We start from the raw sequence: 16,234 nt of genomic DNA, 5'->3' as shown, positions 1-16,234 counted from the left end.
GTGGCCAATATACCTGGGTAAAATATAGTTGCATTTTGGAGGAAGCAGACGAAGAGCTAGGAGAGACAGATTAGTGAAGGGGAGAGAGGTTGATAGTGGGGTACTTAGTGCTGCTAGCCAACTTTGATGTAAACAATGCGGCCGTCAAACATTGGACTCGAATGCTAGCTACGGTTAGTTTAGTTATATTGTTGGCAAAAGTAAACTAGTTGGCAAAGGTAAACTAATCTTTCTCTACCTCACATTACACTAGCTCGACTGGTTATTTGGTGTGCTAGCCAAATGTAACATCACCAGAGCAAACGGGAAATAAACGTTGTCTGATTATTTTGTTTAGTGGATCTGATAGCAATAAGTCAATGTGTGTATATAGTTAATGTGTGAATTGTTTTGGTTGGATCAAGAAATACGAATTTATAAATGTGTTCTAGCTAACCAACTAACTAGCTAGTTAGAAATGATGGCGCTGCAGCACATGATGTAGACTGGGGAACCTGGTTGCGCGTGCCTATAGAACGTGTTATTGTTTCGACCGTTGAAAAGGTTTATAAACACTAGCTAAGGTTACCTAGCAACAATAAAATGGCGGAATGAACGCTATGTAGCTAGCTAGCGCCCAAATAAAATGTAACGTTAGGTAGATAAAGTCAGCCAATTAGCCCAGAAACAATATAGAAACATGCTATGTAGGCTTACATTGTCTTTTTCGTCGTCATAATTTGAGCCAATTATCAGTCAGGAAAAGAGCCTGTATTAACTTTGTTATCCTTAGCCATATATGCCCTGTAGTGTGGCATCGCTGTAAAAGTTTTGGTATAGCTTATATGAGTTTATGGCATCTGAACCGCAGTTTATTTTTGTTAGTCAATGGATAGTTGGGCGCATGCCAGCAACTGGAGGTTCAGTATTATTTACTAGATTATTTCCAGTAAATGTGGATTTAAGCCCTTTGGAGTTCCATATATAGAGATACTGATATGGAATCTCTCCCTGCAACTACACCAGTGACTTCATACCACTATATATGTTCATGTCATTCATGACCTAAAAAAAATCATGCTGCGTCTCAATACATTTTAGTGGTAGAGATTTCTGCAATGTAAAATATCCTATCATGCAGTCCCTAGGGAAGCTTGCTGAGTATAGTTTTACATCAAAAGTGACATTGCTGACATTAGATTGTATTAATAATTCGACAAACAACTTTAGCAAAGTTGAAGGACATAGGCACTTGTTGGACATTATGTCTCAGACCCAATAACTCAAACTTTTATTTTATTTACCCTTTATTTATACAGAGAGTCCCATTTGAGACCAGGATCTATTTTTCAATGGTGCCCTGTGTTATAACAAACAACAATCCAAACAGCAAACAGAGATAAAATGACATAAAGTTAAAATTATATAGGCCTACAGAGAAACATGATTAGATTTTCAATCACCAACAAATACTGTCAGCATACAGGCTAATTGTAAAGGTATGACAGAAGTATGCCTATTCTATCAGTAAATTATATGAAAATCAAGTAATATGCAGTGGTTTGGTTTTCCCCCTCATGTTTTCCACATTAGCTTCACATATCCACTAGGGGGCATACTCTCACTTCTTGAAAATGTACACTGCTCTTGTGTGACCCGAAACTATTTCGTGACCTGAAGTGCCAGCGTAGGCTAGTATTTGTATAAATTGAATAAATACTACAAAGTCCAATCGCAAACAAAATACGTTGTTTATTTATCTGTAATACTTGGCACATGGCCTCCAGATAGGCAGACATAATCATAGTGTGAAATGCTTCTCCCCGAAATGTACTTGTGCAATTATGATCTGCAGTCCCTCCTTCCCAAACGTCACAAATACCGTTTACTATAAAGTATCAGTGAAAGGACTGCGCGCCCATTGAGTACGAGACTCTGGTTGTGCAAAACGGGCAGGAGCGCGAGGGAGACCGGCACTGACTTAACACCAGCAACAGTTGATGAAAAATAAAAAGCAATGGAGAAAGTTAATTTTGTCATGATGAACTAATGAAGAGAGAAAACGGAAGATGTCAAGGTTGTGACAGAACATATGAAGAACAGAAAGACAACAGGTTGAATGAAAAGGGGTCTCAGATAAGATACAATTTCAAGAATGATCTGGACTATTCTTGGAATGCATAGCGGGTTAGCACCCAGATGACACTAGCCCTATCTTGACAAGATGGGATTCCTCGGGGGAAAACTCGTTGACCACTTTAATGCAAAGATAGAGGGTAACATTTCTCCTGGAATCTAGTCCATCTTATTTGGTGTATTTTTCTGTTTCCCCTTTACCATACTTTTAAAAACATATTTCATCATATTATTAGCTAAGCAAGGGCAGATAGAAATATGCATTTGGGCAAAGCACTTCTGTTTTTCCTCCTGTTGAACTGTGTGACCATGACTTTGTCACTATCCACTTGCACCACTGTGGACATAGACCACATAAAGAAAAAGAGAGTAGAGGCAATCCGAGGACAGATTCTCAGTAAACTTCGACTGACCAGCCCGCCGCAGACAGTGGGTCCGAATCAGGTACCGTTTCAGGTGCTGGCGCTCTATAACAGTACGAAGGAGCTGATCGAGGAGTTGGGGAGAGACAGACAGCAAAGTTGTGGACAGGATAACACGGAGACTGAATATTACGCCAAAGAGATTTACAAGTTCAATATGATTAATGGACCACCAGAAAACAGTAAGTAATGTTCATGTATCTATTTACGCGTTTTACCCATGCAGGCCATTTTTCTATCATGATCCTACCAAACAGCTGATCGTGTTGCCACCGTGGCTTCTATTATGTTAGGTATCCTACTGATCAAAAGCCTGATTGTTAAATGTAAATAGCCCATTGTTCCATGGTGAAAGTCTAAGCAGTCCAGGTCTGATGATGCGTCATTTCTTAACCTGAATGCCACAGCTGGTGAGCAGCGCATGCATGTAATATCAGTTTAGAGTGGTTTGCCATGACAATTTGTGAAAATAATCGAGAAGCATACCTCTCCAATAAAGAAACAAGACAACTTTTTATGATTTCCCGAAGAAGCCAATTTAGCCATTTTTTTTTATTCCGCTTTTAAATATAATTCTTCTGACTCCCCTCCAGAGTACAGAGATGTGTCTGTGTGCAATGCAATTTGTCTGTGTTTTATTTATAGAATTTGTCATTGTCTCCCTTTAACTGGTCGTATGTTAATTCCAGCGGAATGAAATTATAAAAGCACCCGTAGATCTGCAGCATAGGCGAAATACTGCAAACACGTAGAGGAAATGTTATTAACAAATTATACTAAAGAACGCAAGAACACCTTCGCTTGGGGTGTGTTCCATCCGCCTGAGATGAATTGGCCAACACAATTTAAACGCACACTGTAAGCGCCATTCCTCCCTCATATCTCACTCAAAAGCCATGGGAACTCCCAATAGCGCACACGACCGTCTGAGATGCCATTGGAACCATTTTTTTCTAGGACTCCATCGATTTTATCTTTCCTCCAACCACTGTTCCAATTACCCTTTCTTTCCCTAGTCCAAATATGCATTTATCTAAAACCTTTTTTGATCAATTGTTTGATTATGTATTGTGTACACTACAGCAAAAAAAAAAGATATTGGCTCTATTGAAACGTTAAAACACAGCTAATTCAGCTGCAAATTGGCTTGTGCACTAGAGCAAAATGCAAAATTGCTCATCCCAGTTGGTGTTACCTGTATAAACCACCCACAACTGATTGTTCCAGTCTAATCAGAGTGAGAGGTTTATTGGAAGCTTGCCTCTATTGCAGTGACTTTTCTCAGGAAGGGAATTGTTTACTAAGTGGAAGACTTGGAAGCAGGCCTATTCGCTGTTCAGGGGCTGGATCATTGCATCATGTTACTACTTTAAGATCAACATGGCAGGTGTTTCATGCTATTCAAAGACCGAGCAGAGCTTCTTCTGGCAACAGCTCAGGCCCCTGTGTCAAATCTGTTTCCTGGGTCCCATTAGTGCATCTGACTCTCATAATAATAACTACTACAACCACCTTGGTCTAGGGGTGTAGGGACTGGTGCTCTTTACTTGTCCGTGTTCCAAACAAGACATTATTGGTCTTTTTATCTAAACAAGCAAACACCATCAGATCAAATTCATAGCAAGCAATTCACTGTGTTAGTCAGATTTGATGAAATATAACAGAACAGATGACCTGGAATGACATTCACTCTCACCGAATGGGTTGCCAAAAAAAACTAACAAAGCCACACCCCCAATAAGCCACAAATATGACTTAATTGAGGCATATGTCACAGTGCGTCTATGGCTATATACACCATACCACTGCCTATTTCATTTGTTCATTTAGTAAACAAGACAGCTCATAATCCCGTGACTTTATCACAGTCAACACACCTATATTTTGTCTTTAATTAGCTTTAAAAAAGCAACATTTTCTCTCAGCCTCATTGCAAAATGTGTAGAGAATAGCATGAGATTAGCAATAAAGCTGCAGATTTTTCTATGTGCCCCATGGCAAAATGTGTACAAAGTTGGCTGCTTTTTGGGGTCCACCCAAATTTCTGCAGTCCCACCCACCAACTAATTTATGGCTACGCCACTGCCTTAGTCAGAGTCCGCAAAACAAACAGAGGTCTGATGTGTGAGCTGTGGGCTGCACCAGTCATGGTCAGGAGCCCTAGTCACGTCACCCTGTCAATCATGATCAAAGTAAATAAACAGGGCCTATAGTTGTCACTCATTGGCTATGGAGCTAGACTAATTCTTTTTCATACACTTATGTAAATGTAGCCTACAATGCACTTTTGTGTCCCTGTTTTTTGTTTGTTTAATCGTTTTATTTGTTAATATCCAGATACAGTCTACTCTGGAGAGTGTAAGGGAGGGAGAGAGTTTATCCTCTCATTAACAAGGCCTGCAGTTTGGACGAATAACCACTTTTCTCTTCCCTTCACTTTCCATTATGTCATTTTCATAAGAAGTATCAGTGAGTGTAATGTCTGTCACCAAAATCTAATGTTATTGGTCGCGTACACATATTTTACAGACGTTATCGTGGGTGTAGCGAACTGCTTATGTCCCTAGCTCCAGCAGTGCAGTAATACCTAACAATACAAAACAGTACACACAAATCTATGCATAGTCACTTCACCCCCACCTACATGTACAAATTACCTCAACTATCCTGTAGCCCCGCACACTGACTCAGTACCGGTACCCCCTGTATATAGCCTCGTTATTGTTACTGTGTTACTTTTTATTAAAACTTTTTATTTTGGTCTTGGTAAATATTTTCTTAACTCTTCTTGAACTGCACTGTTGTTTAAGGGCTTGTAAGTAAGCATTTCACGGTAAAGTCTACACTGTATTCGGCACATGTGACAAAAAGTTTGATTTGATTTGAAATCCCCAAAATAAAAAGAAAGGAATTAAGAAATATAGAAATATTAGAACGAGCTACCACAGTAATACAGTAAGGCATATTTGAAATCCATTTCCATAATCTAATGGGTTATACATACACTCTCTTTGGAAAGTGGGAATGTCTTGGATTATTGTCAGTGGTGCTTTTTCACTCTTTTTATTATTCGGTTACAGGGCTGTGTAAGATGAAGCAGAGATTTTTCCTCCCAGACTCATATGCTTTAATAGCTAGAATAATTTGCCAAAATACTCATTGTACCACTAGTTAGGTATCTCTGAATATAAACAGTGTTTATAAACAGTAAAGCTGTGGATATGACAAGTGCAGATGGGAGCCATTTGGCAAACACTGGTAGAGGATCCAAACTAACGACACAAGGGCCAAGCATCTCCATAATCCACAGCACCCAGTCCTAGGTTTGGTTTGGGTACTGAACTCCAGTTGTACTGACTCCTCCACATATATTAGCACTCATTCACTGTCTTTATGTTTGCCTTAACATAGTAAGACTGTCAAAAGACAACCATTGAACCATCTAAGAAAACCACCTGTTGGCTCTCATAGCTGAAAATTAGGCAGAGACAGGTTTCTTTAGAAGAAAAGCTTGTAATGAGTGGTCGGTCTGGCATATGGCAATCATTGATTCATCGTTGGGAGGATAGGAGAAGGATGTGGACCGGAGCTGAGGACAGCAGTGTTTCTGATATATGGAATAGTAGAAAAGTGATGTCATCCCAGGCAAACAGACACAGAGTTCTCTGGTCCATTCCGAAAGACGCCGCCCCCCCCCCCCCCCCCCCCCCCCCCAGCCATTTTCCCCTCTTCATCCTTGATCAAGTGGAAAAAAGCTGTCTTACTTCAGCAGAGAACTCCATCACATTATCTCATCTAACGCAGTCAGCTACAGGCTCCATGTGTAGAGACTTACTCAGGACAGGAGGGCCTGGTCCACACTAAAGCATTGTGTTTAACCCTTGTGTAGTCTTAATATTCTGTATACTCCCCTTGTCCTAAGGCTAAAAAATGACTCGCCTTCACTAAACCCCTAAAATAAAGCAGCTTAATTGAATTTTAAACCCCAAATCTATTTTGCATGAAGAAACAACCTGTCATTCATCAAACTTTGTGAATATCTGGGTTTTCCCTCTTCACAACACAGAAAGACTGCATTTAATCAGTGGACAACACTCGTTTTTATTACAACACACCTGTCATAATTGTTTTCTTTACTAAAGTAGAGGTTTATTATTATTGCTAAAGGTACTGCATAGGTGTAAACAATGTTTTTAGCAAGAGATAGCACTTGTATAGCCTAAGAAAGTAGCAGAAATGTGCATAAAGTAGTTTTGAATGCATTTTATTGAAGGGGAACAATAAGTCTTGAACTTTTTTGGCAACATAGTGATATATTATTATATACTGTACAATGAGGAATTCAACTACAAAATACTAGTCTTCTCCCATTTTTTTAAACCATTGCCCCACCCACAAGGTGTATAAGCAACAGCAACAGCAATAAGAATAAAATAGATACAAAAACGTGAACAACATAAATCAGTCAACTCTAATTAGCACATGTAGGACAGTATGCAAGTGTGTGTGCATGGATTTTGCAGATGTATTTCTCACATGTGCAGCACAAAGTATTTGTCCTTTGGGGGAAGAATTGGCATCTCCTCCTCTTGCCTGCCCTAGCTGCAGCCTCGGGTGGATCAGGACAAGATTCAGCCCCTTGAACAGTTTTCACAAGCGCTGCAGAGGCTGCTGTGCGGGGGAGGTGCTCCCTTTGAATGTGTGGGGTTACAAGTGCCTTTCCCAGCTGCTCCAGGAACAACACACTCTTGTTCCGCTTATCAGGCATCCAGGTAGGGTTGATCTTGTTCCATATCACAAAGGCATTGTATGAGGACACATCAATGATGTTATGGAAGATGACCAGGGGCCAGTGGGCAGTCATCCTCCTGCAGCTGTAAGTTTCAATCACCTTGTCCATGCCTCCTTTTGTTGTGGTTGTAGTCCAGGATGATGGCTGGCTTCCTGTCCTCATGATCATTGATCTCAGCCGTTTTGTGCAGTGTGCTCAGGAGGACCACATTCTTGTTCCTCTTTGGGAGGTAAGAAACTAGAGTGGCGGTGGGGGTGAAGGCAAACTTTGATGAGAAGGCCTCTCTCCCCCTTGTTGTGAGGAGTGCAGGGGGGAGCTCAGGCTTGTTCTTTCTAACTGTGCCAACCATGGTGATCTTCCTCTTCAGGAGCTGCTGGCTGAGTTCAATCAGTAGCACACAATCTCAATTTCTCATTTTGTGTGTGTGTTGTGTAAATGATTTTAACTGCCGGGTCAAAAATGACCCTAAGACAATCTTTGTACCCTGGTGGTGTTCATATTTCCATGAAAGCTGTACAAAGGCGATGTTTCACTTTTTCTAATGTTGGGGTCGGAAAAGTCATCAAATTTCAAGTTGAAGAAATATAATTTAGGGGGTTTTCTCTGCTGTTAAACATAGTGGCGGGTCATTTTTGACCCTTAAGACAACACAAGGGTTAAATGATAGTACCACACACAGGTGAGCAAACCTTTGACATAACAGTATATTTCTATGAGCAGGATCAGTACTTCAGTTGCAAGAATTTGGAATTTACTGTTCAGGTTATTACATTTAGTCATCTGGAGTTAGCTATATTATTTTATTGACAGATTAGAAAGCATGATTGGTTACTTATTTTTTTAAGATGGAAACGTTAGTTGAAAAACATGAATATTTATGGCCTTCTGGATAAGCCAGATAAGTCTTATAAGATTAGTTTGACAGGTAATTTAAATGCATTATAATACCAGTTTTTGCAGCGCCGTTGCCATTTTTCACTGATAAACAAGGTCCAGACTCCTCAGCAGCTGACCAGCACCTGCTTTCCATGCTTCCCATTTCCTTTGTTTACCTTCACATAGCTTTGGAGAGACTGACATCATAGCACTGGGAACAGGCTGATTGCTGGGAGCTTCTATGTGATGTCACCTGCCAGGGTAGGGAGGAGCTAGTGTGGTGGGGCATCCCAGACACAGGAAGCAGAGGGTTTGAGGGTGGAGGGGGGCGCAGGGGGAGCAGTGTCTGTCTGGGGTGGAAGCTTTATGAGAAGCTTTAGAGCAGAGATATTTGAAGTCTGTCCCTAGGCCTTCCTATGTGGAGGGTTTCACTACTGTTGCAACCCTTACCTAAGACTCTTCTATTGACCATGTTATTGACCTAGAACCCTCAAACACAACTCTGGACCTCTAAGCCAGTTCCACTGCATTTCTTCATTGTTCCCCCCTAATCAGGGACTGATTTAAACCTGGGACACCAGGTGTGTGTAATTCATTATAATGTAGAACAGAAAACCAGCAGGCTCCGGACTTCGTAGGTTAAGAGTTGAGTACATAAATATATCTGGTCAACTGCTCAACATTTTGACTACATCACACTTCTGTCAAGGTGTTAGTGGATGGTTTCCAACTGGTCCTCAGAAGTCAGCTTTCTCAGCTCCACAGTCCAGACTCCATGGAAGTCATTGCCAACATACTGCCAAAAAAAGAGAGAGGTTACAAAAAGCAGGACCTCAGTTCCAGTCCCTTGGGGAAAGTGGGAGAGGTGTTTGTACCACTTCATGTTAAGTGCCATGAAAACCATGTAGTTACATAGGCAGGTGATTAGTGTAATTACAGTGTAGATATACAATTCTAAATAGTACTTTGTTTGTAGTATGTAACTGTGATACCTGTTTGGGGTTTGTCATTACACACACACAAAACAGTTACTATTTTCACAATGACTCTCGAAAGAACAGTGCACAACCTTGAGAAATGGGGAGGGCTACAATGTAATAAAAGTTTGTCGCATTGATAAATAATCTATTTTGAGGGCCCAGAGAAGCTCTTTGGGGCATGTTTTGGTTGTTCCAGATAAAGTTCAGGTCCAGATTCTGCTGATATAAGCATCCTCACACTGCTGGCCTTAGAACCAGATCTGATAATGGAGAGGAGAGAGACTGTCAATTATCCTGCTGTGTATTTCACTCTAATTATACTAGCTCTCCCCTGCACTCACAGCCATGGAACAAATTACCTTCAGACCCTTGGCAAAAATAAGCCTTAATGCGAAATCCACCTAAAACCATTGCAATGGGAAAAATGAGGTCATCCAAAAGGAAACTAAAGACTTGATTAGAATTTCAAATCTCCTCTCAAAGTGGGGCTTTCCACCTTCTGTGGGGGAGGCAGAGGGACACAGGAGACGAGAGACAAAAGGGTTTGTGGGACAGGCCAAGGGAGTACTGAGCCCTTATAGATTGTGAGGAAGCACAGGACAGATATTTGGCTAGGGGTGAAGAGTCAAGACTGAAAAGGTCACTTGAAAAAAGTGGGGGGGGAAAAACATTCAATGGAAATATCGGATAATGGCAAAGCCGCAGTGAAATAGGATTACAGGTCATAGGAAGTTTAGGTAGACGTATAAGCTCACAATCCATTATACACAAACATCCTTCTCCATTGTTATAAACAAATCTAGATGTCAACCAAAGGTGCAATGTCCTTGTTAACCACCACAGCGAATCACAGGGTCTCTATTAAAGCTCAGGCTTGGGGTAATAAATTAGCGATGGCTTGGCTGTAAATTAGTGTTTCCACTTTGCTCGTAAAACGCTTGCCGTGTTCTTGTTTTGCTCAACACTGCATGCGCTCGGCCTGTTAAAATAATAAACGATTCAATGGTATTAGGGTTGGGAAAAAAATAAACGCTTCCTTGACTGGCAGTGCAACAGGAAGTATTTCAGAAGAGGGCCATCGAGAAGTGTTCTGTGGCTGTTACTGTAACTACTGTACTACTGAAGCGGAGTTCACTGTCTGCCTTACACAACCACACCACACAGGTTGACAGGACTTGTTCCCCTTCATTACTCAATTGATGGCTAAGAAAACCTTAAGGCGCAACTCTCAGTTATACACTCAGCCCCCCTGACAAACAGTCACCGAAGGACTGTCTATCTCCCTTACAAACAACACATTGATTGAACTCGTGTTCTGTATCTACATGCATGTGATTGCACATGTGCGCTGAGCTGCTTGGTTGGTTGGTTGGTCCAGAGAATGCTTGGCTTCTGTCCTAGCTTTCTGAGCACCTGTTGAGCACCCTGCCATCTTAGACCAGCCTATTCAGTTCCACCAACGCATAGGACATTTGGTTTTCATTTCAGGACTTCAACTTGTTGCTAACTCGCACTGCTCGAAGTATAAGCAGATGGCCCAAGGCTTAGTTTTATTCACTGGCTATGGTTGAAGAATGGTTAACTGTATTTTTTCTGTTGTGAAGAACATTTGTTTATAGTGTCAAACACTACGAAATGCAGAAGATAGATAAAAGATTGACAAATCATTTTATTTCAAAACAGATTTTAGGCTGTGTACAGAGTGATGACTTTAGTCACAGTCCTGCTGTGTGTAAGCAGGGAGGATTGCATAATTAGTGTTTTAAGGTGGCTCACCTTGTCTGTGACACAAGTATGTTCTGCTCTGCAGATGACCTTCCCTACTGCCCCAAGGGCATCACCTCCAAGGTGTTCCGCTTCAATGTCTCGGCCATGGAGAAGAACTCCACCAACCTCTTCAGAGCCGAGTTCCGAGCCCTTCGTGTCCCCAACTCTAGCGCCAAGAGGAACGAGCAGAGGATTGAGCTCTACCAGGTGTGTGAATGTACTATTTCATTCCCACTGTACTCAAGCATGCAGGGGGGGGTCGTGATCCAATTCTCCCATATGGCTCAATGCACACGGGACAGTGTTGGTCTACATGTAGTGTTGATCTACACCTATTTACACAGGTCCCCTAATTCCTCTCTCCTCTTTTTAAGTGATGATCATTATTCCATGTGCCTCAAGTCAAATGGATTCTACATAAGTCCATTTGTAAAACTTTAAGAGTGTGCTACAGCAGACTCTGAGAAACTCAAGATTACCATTTTGCTATCTCTCCTTTCACAGCTGTCAATCTCCAAGCTTTTGTCCAACCACCCTTTCTTCAAGTTCCGTTAGATGTTTTCAACAGGGGATTCAGACATCTGCACCTGGATTTGTGTGTTTAAATGATGTGTGTTTGTCCTGGGATTGTGGGGTGTATGTGGGGTGGCAGGGATGGGTCTTTGCTCAGTTTCCTCATTAATCTCCAGTGAGAGACTAGGAGCCATGATCAGGTGCCAACATTTCCTGCCAGGGAGACAAGCGTCTCCAGCCCGCATACTGCCTGAGGCGAGCTCTGCTCTGGCCAGGGCCGAGCTCAGCTCAGATTGACTGGGGGAGTAAACGGAGCGGCGCCCCCACACATAGCTTGGAGCTGATTGGCAGGGGCTGGCACTCTCGCTGGGTCTCCTGTTCCCACAGGAAGCCAGATTAGATGCTGACAATGTTCAGGAACCTGGTTATCCAGCCTGCTGTGGGACTAGGCGCTGCTGTGGCGCCAAGCCCCCAACTTCACTGGCCTCTCCCTGTTCACAGAAACCTTAGGTGTTGTTTAAAGTGTGGATCTCTACATCCTATGCCTCAGTCCTGCAATTTGAGACGTAGAGTAAAGTACACTTTCATGCTGGTATACAGCACATACTCAGAGATGCTCAGAGATCTGAATCAATGGCGTCTCTAGCACCATATGCAGTGCCTCATCCAGACTAGACCAGTGTAAGGAAACCCAAAATGTTGAGAGCCCAATTGTTTGAAGTGCAGATGGGAGGGACAGCCAGGTTCTCATTGGCAGTAGGGCTACACACAGGCATTAACTTGCAAAATGGGGATATCAACACAGGGAGTCACTTTTTCCATGAGGAGAAGACGTTTGGCCCAGGGCATCCTGGAGCGTCTGGCTCAGACAGAGCTGGCTGGGTTGCCGTCTGGTGTGTGTGTGTGGGAGAGAGAGTGAGCATATGCAGCTGGGTCACTCTCTTACCTCTGGCTGGCAGATCCTGCGGCCAGACGACCACATAGCCAAGCAGCGCTACATTGGGGGCAAGAACGCCCTGACCAAAGGAATGCCAGAGTGGGTCTCCTTCGATGTCACAGACACAGTCAGGGAATGGCTCATGTACCGAGGTGAGTGGACTAAAGCCCCAATGTTCCCTGTCTCATACCATATGTTGCATATCAAAGCATGAGCAAAGGGTATTTGGAAACTCAAGTTCATTTGGACAAAGACAAATGGCCTCAAAGTTAAATACCACCTCCTCTTCTTCCCCTCAGAGACCAACCTGGGCCTGGAGATCAGTGTGCACTGCCCCTGCCACACCTTCAACCCCAATGGTGACATCATCGAAAACATCAACGAGGTGCTAGATGTCAAGTTCAAAGGTCAGATGACACGAGATGCCTCATTATGTATGAAAATCCTTTTGGCTTTTCCACTGCTCTTCACAGCCCCCCTTTCTTTCCGTACGAGCTCTGATGTAGAAAAAGACCCTCTGAAGTCTTATCCAGTGAACATGGGCCTCAATGGTTGATAGTTATTCGGCACTTTTTTTTATAAGAGAAAGAAAATATCATGGGAATACAATTGGTCTGGTATCTCACTTAGCATTGGGGGCCCCTGGTCCTGGGAACGCTGCCCTGACTGGCTTGGCCACAAGGAATGTGCTTCCACGGCGCTCAGATGCTTGGCCCCGAATTAAGAGGGGCGTCCGTATCCACTGGCAGCGTCTCTCCTGAGTTCTCTACTGCTTTTGCTATCAGGGGAAGATTGGATGAGCAGACACTAACCCAGGGGGAAGACAGAGGGACCAGCTCTGACTGGTGGAGGAGGAGGAGGAGGAGTGGGGCTGAGTGGGTGATGTCTCAAGTCCAGCCTCTCACCAGTGAAGACAATGCTTTTAAAACTTTACAGAAAGTGCTATGACTAAAATAGCAGTGATGAATTTAAATTTGGTATAACTGACTCAGACACACTTATGCACAATTCTGTTAATATATTTTGGTTTACATTTGAACTGAACTTTGTTTTCTAATGGACTAGGACTGTACTTCAGCTTGAATTAACCAAATTATCCAATTTTGTACAATTTGAATATGGAATATTGCAATGGAATGGTCTTGGTCTATGTACCATTTCATCCACTGATGACACTTCCCTCGGAAAACGTCTGACATCCCTGTATCATCCTCCTGCAGGTGTGGAGGGTGACTACGATGAGAGCCGCTGGGACCTGGGCAGCAGACTGAAGAAGCAGAAGGAGCAGCTCTTCCCTCACCTCATCCTCATGATGCTGCCCCCTCACAGGCTAGACGCTCAGTCCTCATCCCGCAGACGCAAGAGAGCCCTGGACACCAACTACTGCTTCTCGTAAGTAACCACCTCACTCTAGTAATTCAATCACCATTTTAGAGTGCATGCCATATATTTAGATGAAAACTTACTGCAGGATGAGTAGAGACATTTGTGTCCAATAGATGAATAGCCCCTAATTACTCCTGTAAGCAATATAGTAGGTCAAGGTGGATCTCAAATGGCAATGTGTCTTCTCTCATTTCTAATTTACTTGGTAGAGGAGCATTACGCATACGAATAAGCTGGTTAATTTGCTGTCAGATAGTCTTTGGAAAGGCAGAGGCATTACAAGTCGAGATCTGTCCCTGTATTAAAGTGTACGACAGTGAAATAAGGACACACCTTCCAGTGGTATTTCTGGGCTTCTCAGACTACATGCATGTAGTGAAATATACCCAACTTGGAAACAGAGTGTTTCTCCTTCAGGTAATGTATGTCATTTCTTCATAATTATCACTCTCTCTCCCCTGCCTGCTGTAGTAACTATGAGGAGAACTGCTGTGTACGACCCCTCTACATTGACTTCCGCCAGCACCTGGGCTGGAGGTGGATCCACGAGCCGAAGGGATACTATGCCAACTTCTGCTCCGGGCCCTGCCCTTACCTACGGAGCGCAGACACCACACACAGCTCGGTGAGACACGACTTGTACACCACTAATGACTCATTACCCTGCGCTACAAATATTATTACCACACAAACACTAATTGACACAATGGAATGCAGGCACTTACAAGCATGCATGTTGGCACACCTAAACAGACAACACTCACCTCGACTCTCACAATCTGATACCCTGAGCTTTCCCATGCCAATATGACCAAATACCAACCCATAGTTCATCATCATATTTCCTAGTCTTAGTGCAACTTACATGTCTAACTTGTGTTTTATCCAAATGAAATGAAAAACATCGATTTTTGTAGTGATTGTCCCTGGTCTGACATCCCCTCTATCCCTCCGTAGATGCTGAGTCTGTACAACACCCTGAACCCTGAGGCGTCTGCCTCTCCCTGCTGTGTGCCTCAGGACCTGGAGCCCCTCACCATCCTCTACTACGTGGGCCGCACCCCCAAGGTGGAGCAGCTCTCCAACATGATCGTCAAGTCCTGCAAGTGCAGCTAAGGGCCCCAGCCCAGCACACTGGGATCTGACAGGACCTGCACGGCACTGAGGGAGTGGAGGGTGGCGTGCTGTCTGTCCCACCACCAAGAGTACCTCTGTCCACCCTCATAACACTCTCCACCCTCCTCATTCCTCAGCCGAGCACACGCAGAGGGCCTGCAGAGAGAGACGCAGCCCACCACTCTACCCACAATCCCCAGGCTGTGTGTCCAAATGACTTTCAAATACCACTCCAGACCCAGCAATCTCAACGTCAACATAACTTTTTATTGGCCTTTTACAATGGCTTTTTTCTTTTCAACGTCAAGTGTTTTCCTCATTCTTTTGTCAATATTTCAGCCTTCTGAACTGCCTGTACCTTTGTGCCATATGACCACGGGCATTCAAAGCCAACCTCTGAACAGAGGAAAAGAACAGACAAAGCTGTTCGAGCCTTGACCACTGCCTACTCAAGGACATACAGTAGTTGCAATCAAAAAGAGAGACCCACTGAGAACCTGAACTTACAGTGCAAATGAATACATCAAAGGGGCTAAAGCAAAAGCTCTGTCAGGCTTTTGCTTCCTAAAGAGAACCATCCTTTTTAATGGAGGCATAACACAAGGCCTTGACGCACAGAACAGACAGTCTATGCTGGAAACTAGCGCGTTGTGCGCCACAGCTCCCTGACATTGTTCATCTAGGACAGATGCTGATGGACTCAAATTACCGGTATCTTAGGAAAAATACAACATGCTGGAAAACAACTTTTATTCAACAACGTATCTTCATGGTTATGTTTACCTCTAATATGCAACACAATCATGTTTTTAGGGATTTTTTCTCTCAAATGAAGCAGACTTTTATGTTGTACAAGACGATAAATGTCACTAAGTGAACGTGTAAATGTTTTTATTGCTATTACTCTTAAACACTTTTTTTTCAAATAAAAAAATGGTCTTGGAAGAACAGATGTTATTAAATGTTTATCTGAAAGTAATCATAATTGTGGATATCAGTGTAAATTCAGCATTTAGGCCCAGCTCAACAATACAGCTATTCGTATTGAGGTCCTAGTCCTGAAGCGATAAAAAGTGTTCACTTTCATAGGTGCTATAAACTGATTTGATTGACAACCTTTTTTTAAAATGAAAAATATACACTGAAACCATTTAGAGTACATATAGACACTGGCATGATCAACATATTGCTACCGATATTAATGGACTTGCTTTGAAATGGTCACTATTGGTCACCACACTGTTTGGTCCTTACAGTACAACAGTTGGGGAGACACAGGCAAAAAGCTATTAATAATCCACTAACTTAGTATTACCTTGCAATACATGCA

At 42.8% G+C, this 16,234-nt stretch overlaps 1 protein-coding gene across 1 annotated transcript; it reads left to right on the top strand.

The window, feature by feature from the left end:
• Positions 1–1,871: 1,871 nt before the first annotated feature.
• Positions 1,872–15,883, top strand: LOC115162330 (transforming growth factor beta-3 proprotein-like). The gene is made up of 7 exons (XM_029713527.1): positions 1,872–2,719; positions 10,996–11,159; positions 12,425–12,554; positions 12,702–12,809; positions 13,623–13,794; positions 14,260–14,413; positions 14,746–15,883. The coding sequence occupies exons 1-7, from the start codon at positions 2,374–2,376 to the stop codon at positions 14,902–14,904; spliced, it is 1,233 nt and encodes a 410-aa protein (XP_029569387.1). The 5' UTR covers positions 1,872–2,373; the 3' UTR covers positions 14,905–15,883.
• Positions 15,884–16,234: the final 351 nt, after the last annotated feature.

The sequence above is a fragment of the Salmo trutta genome, chromosome 25, assembly GCF_901001165.1.
Source record: "Salmo trutta chromosome 25, fSalTru1.1, whole genome shotgun sequence".
Lineage (NCBI taxonomy): Eukaryota > Metazoa > Chordata > Actinopteri > Salmoniformes > Salmonidae > Salmo > Salmo trutta.
This window is presented reverse-complemented; position numbering and strand designations above follow the sequence as displayed.

What these genes read in the sequence shown, in the direction of transcription:
- LOC115162330 (XM_029713527.1), top strand. Translation starts at nt 2,374, where the DNA reads ATGCATTTGGGCAAAGCACTTCTGTTTTTCCTCCTGTTGAACTGTGTG. An exon ending in GGAATGGCTCATGTACCGAG is followed by an intron (nt 12,555 to 12,701) that starts GTGAGTGGACTA and finishes TCTTCCCCTCAG; the next exon opens with AGACCAACCTGGGCCTGGAG. An exon ending in GCTAGATGTCAAGTTCAAAG is followed by an intron (nt 12,810 to 13,622) that starts GTCAGATGACAC and finishes ATCCTCCTGCAG; the next exon opens with GTGTGGAGGGTGACTACGAT.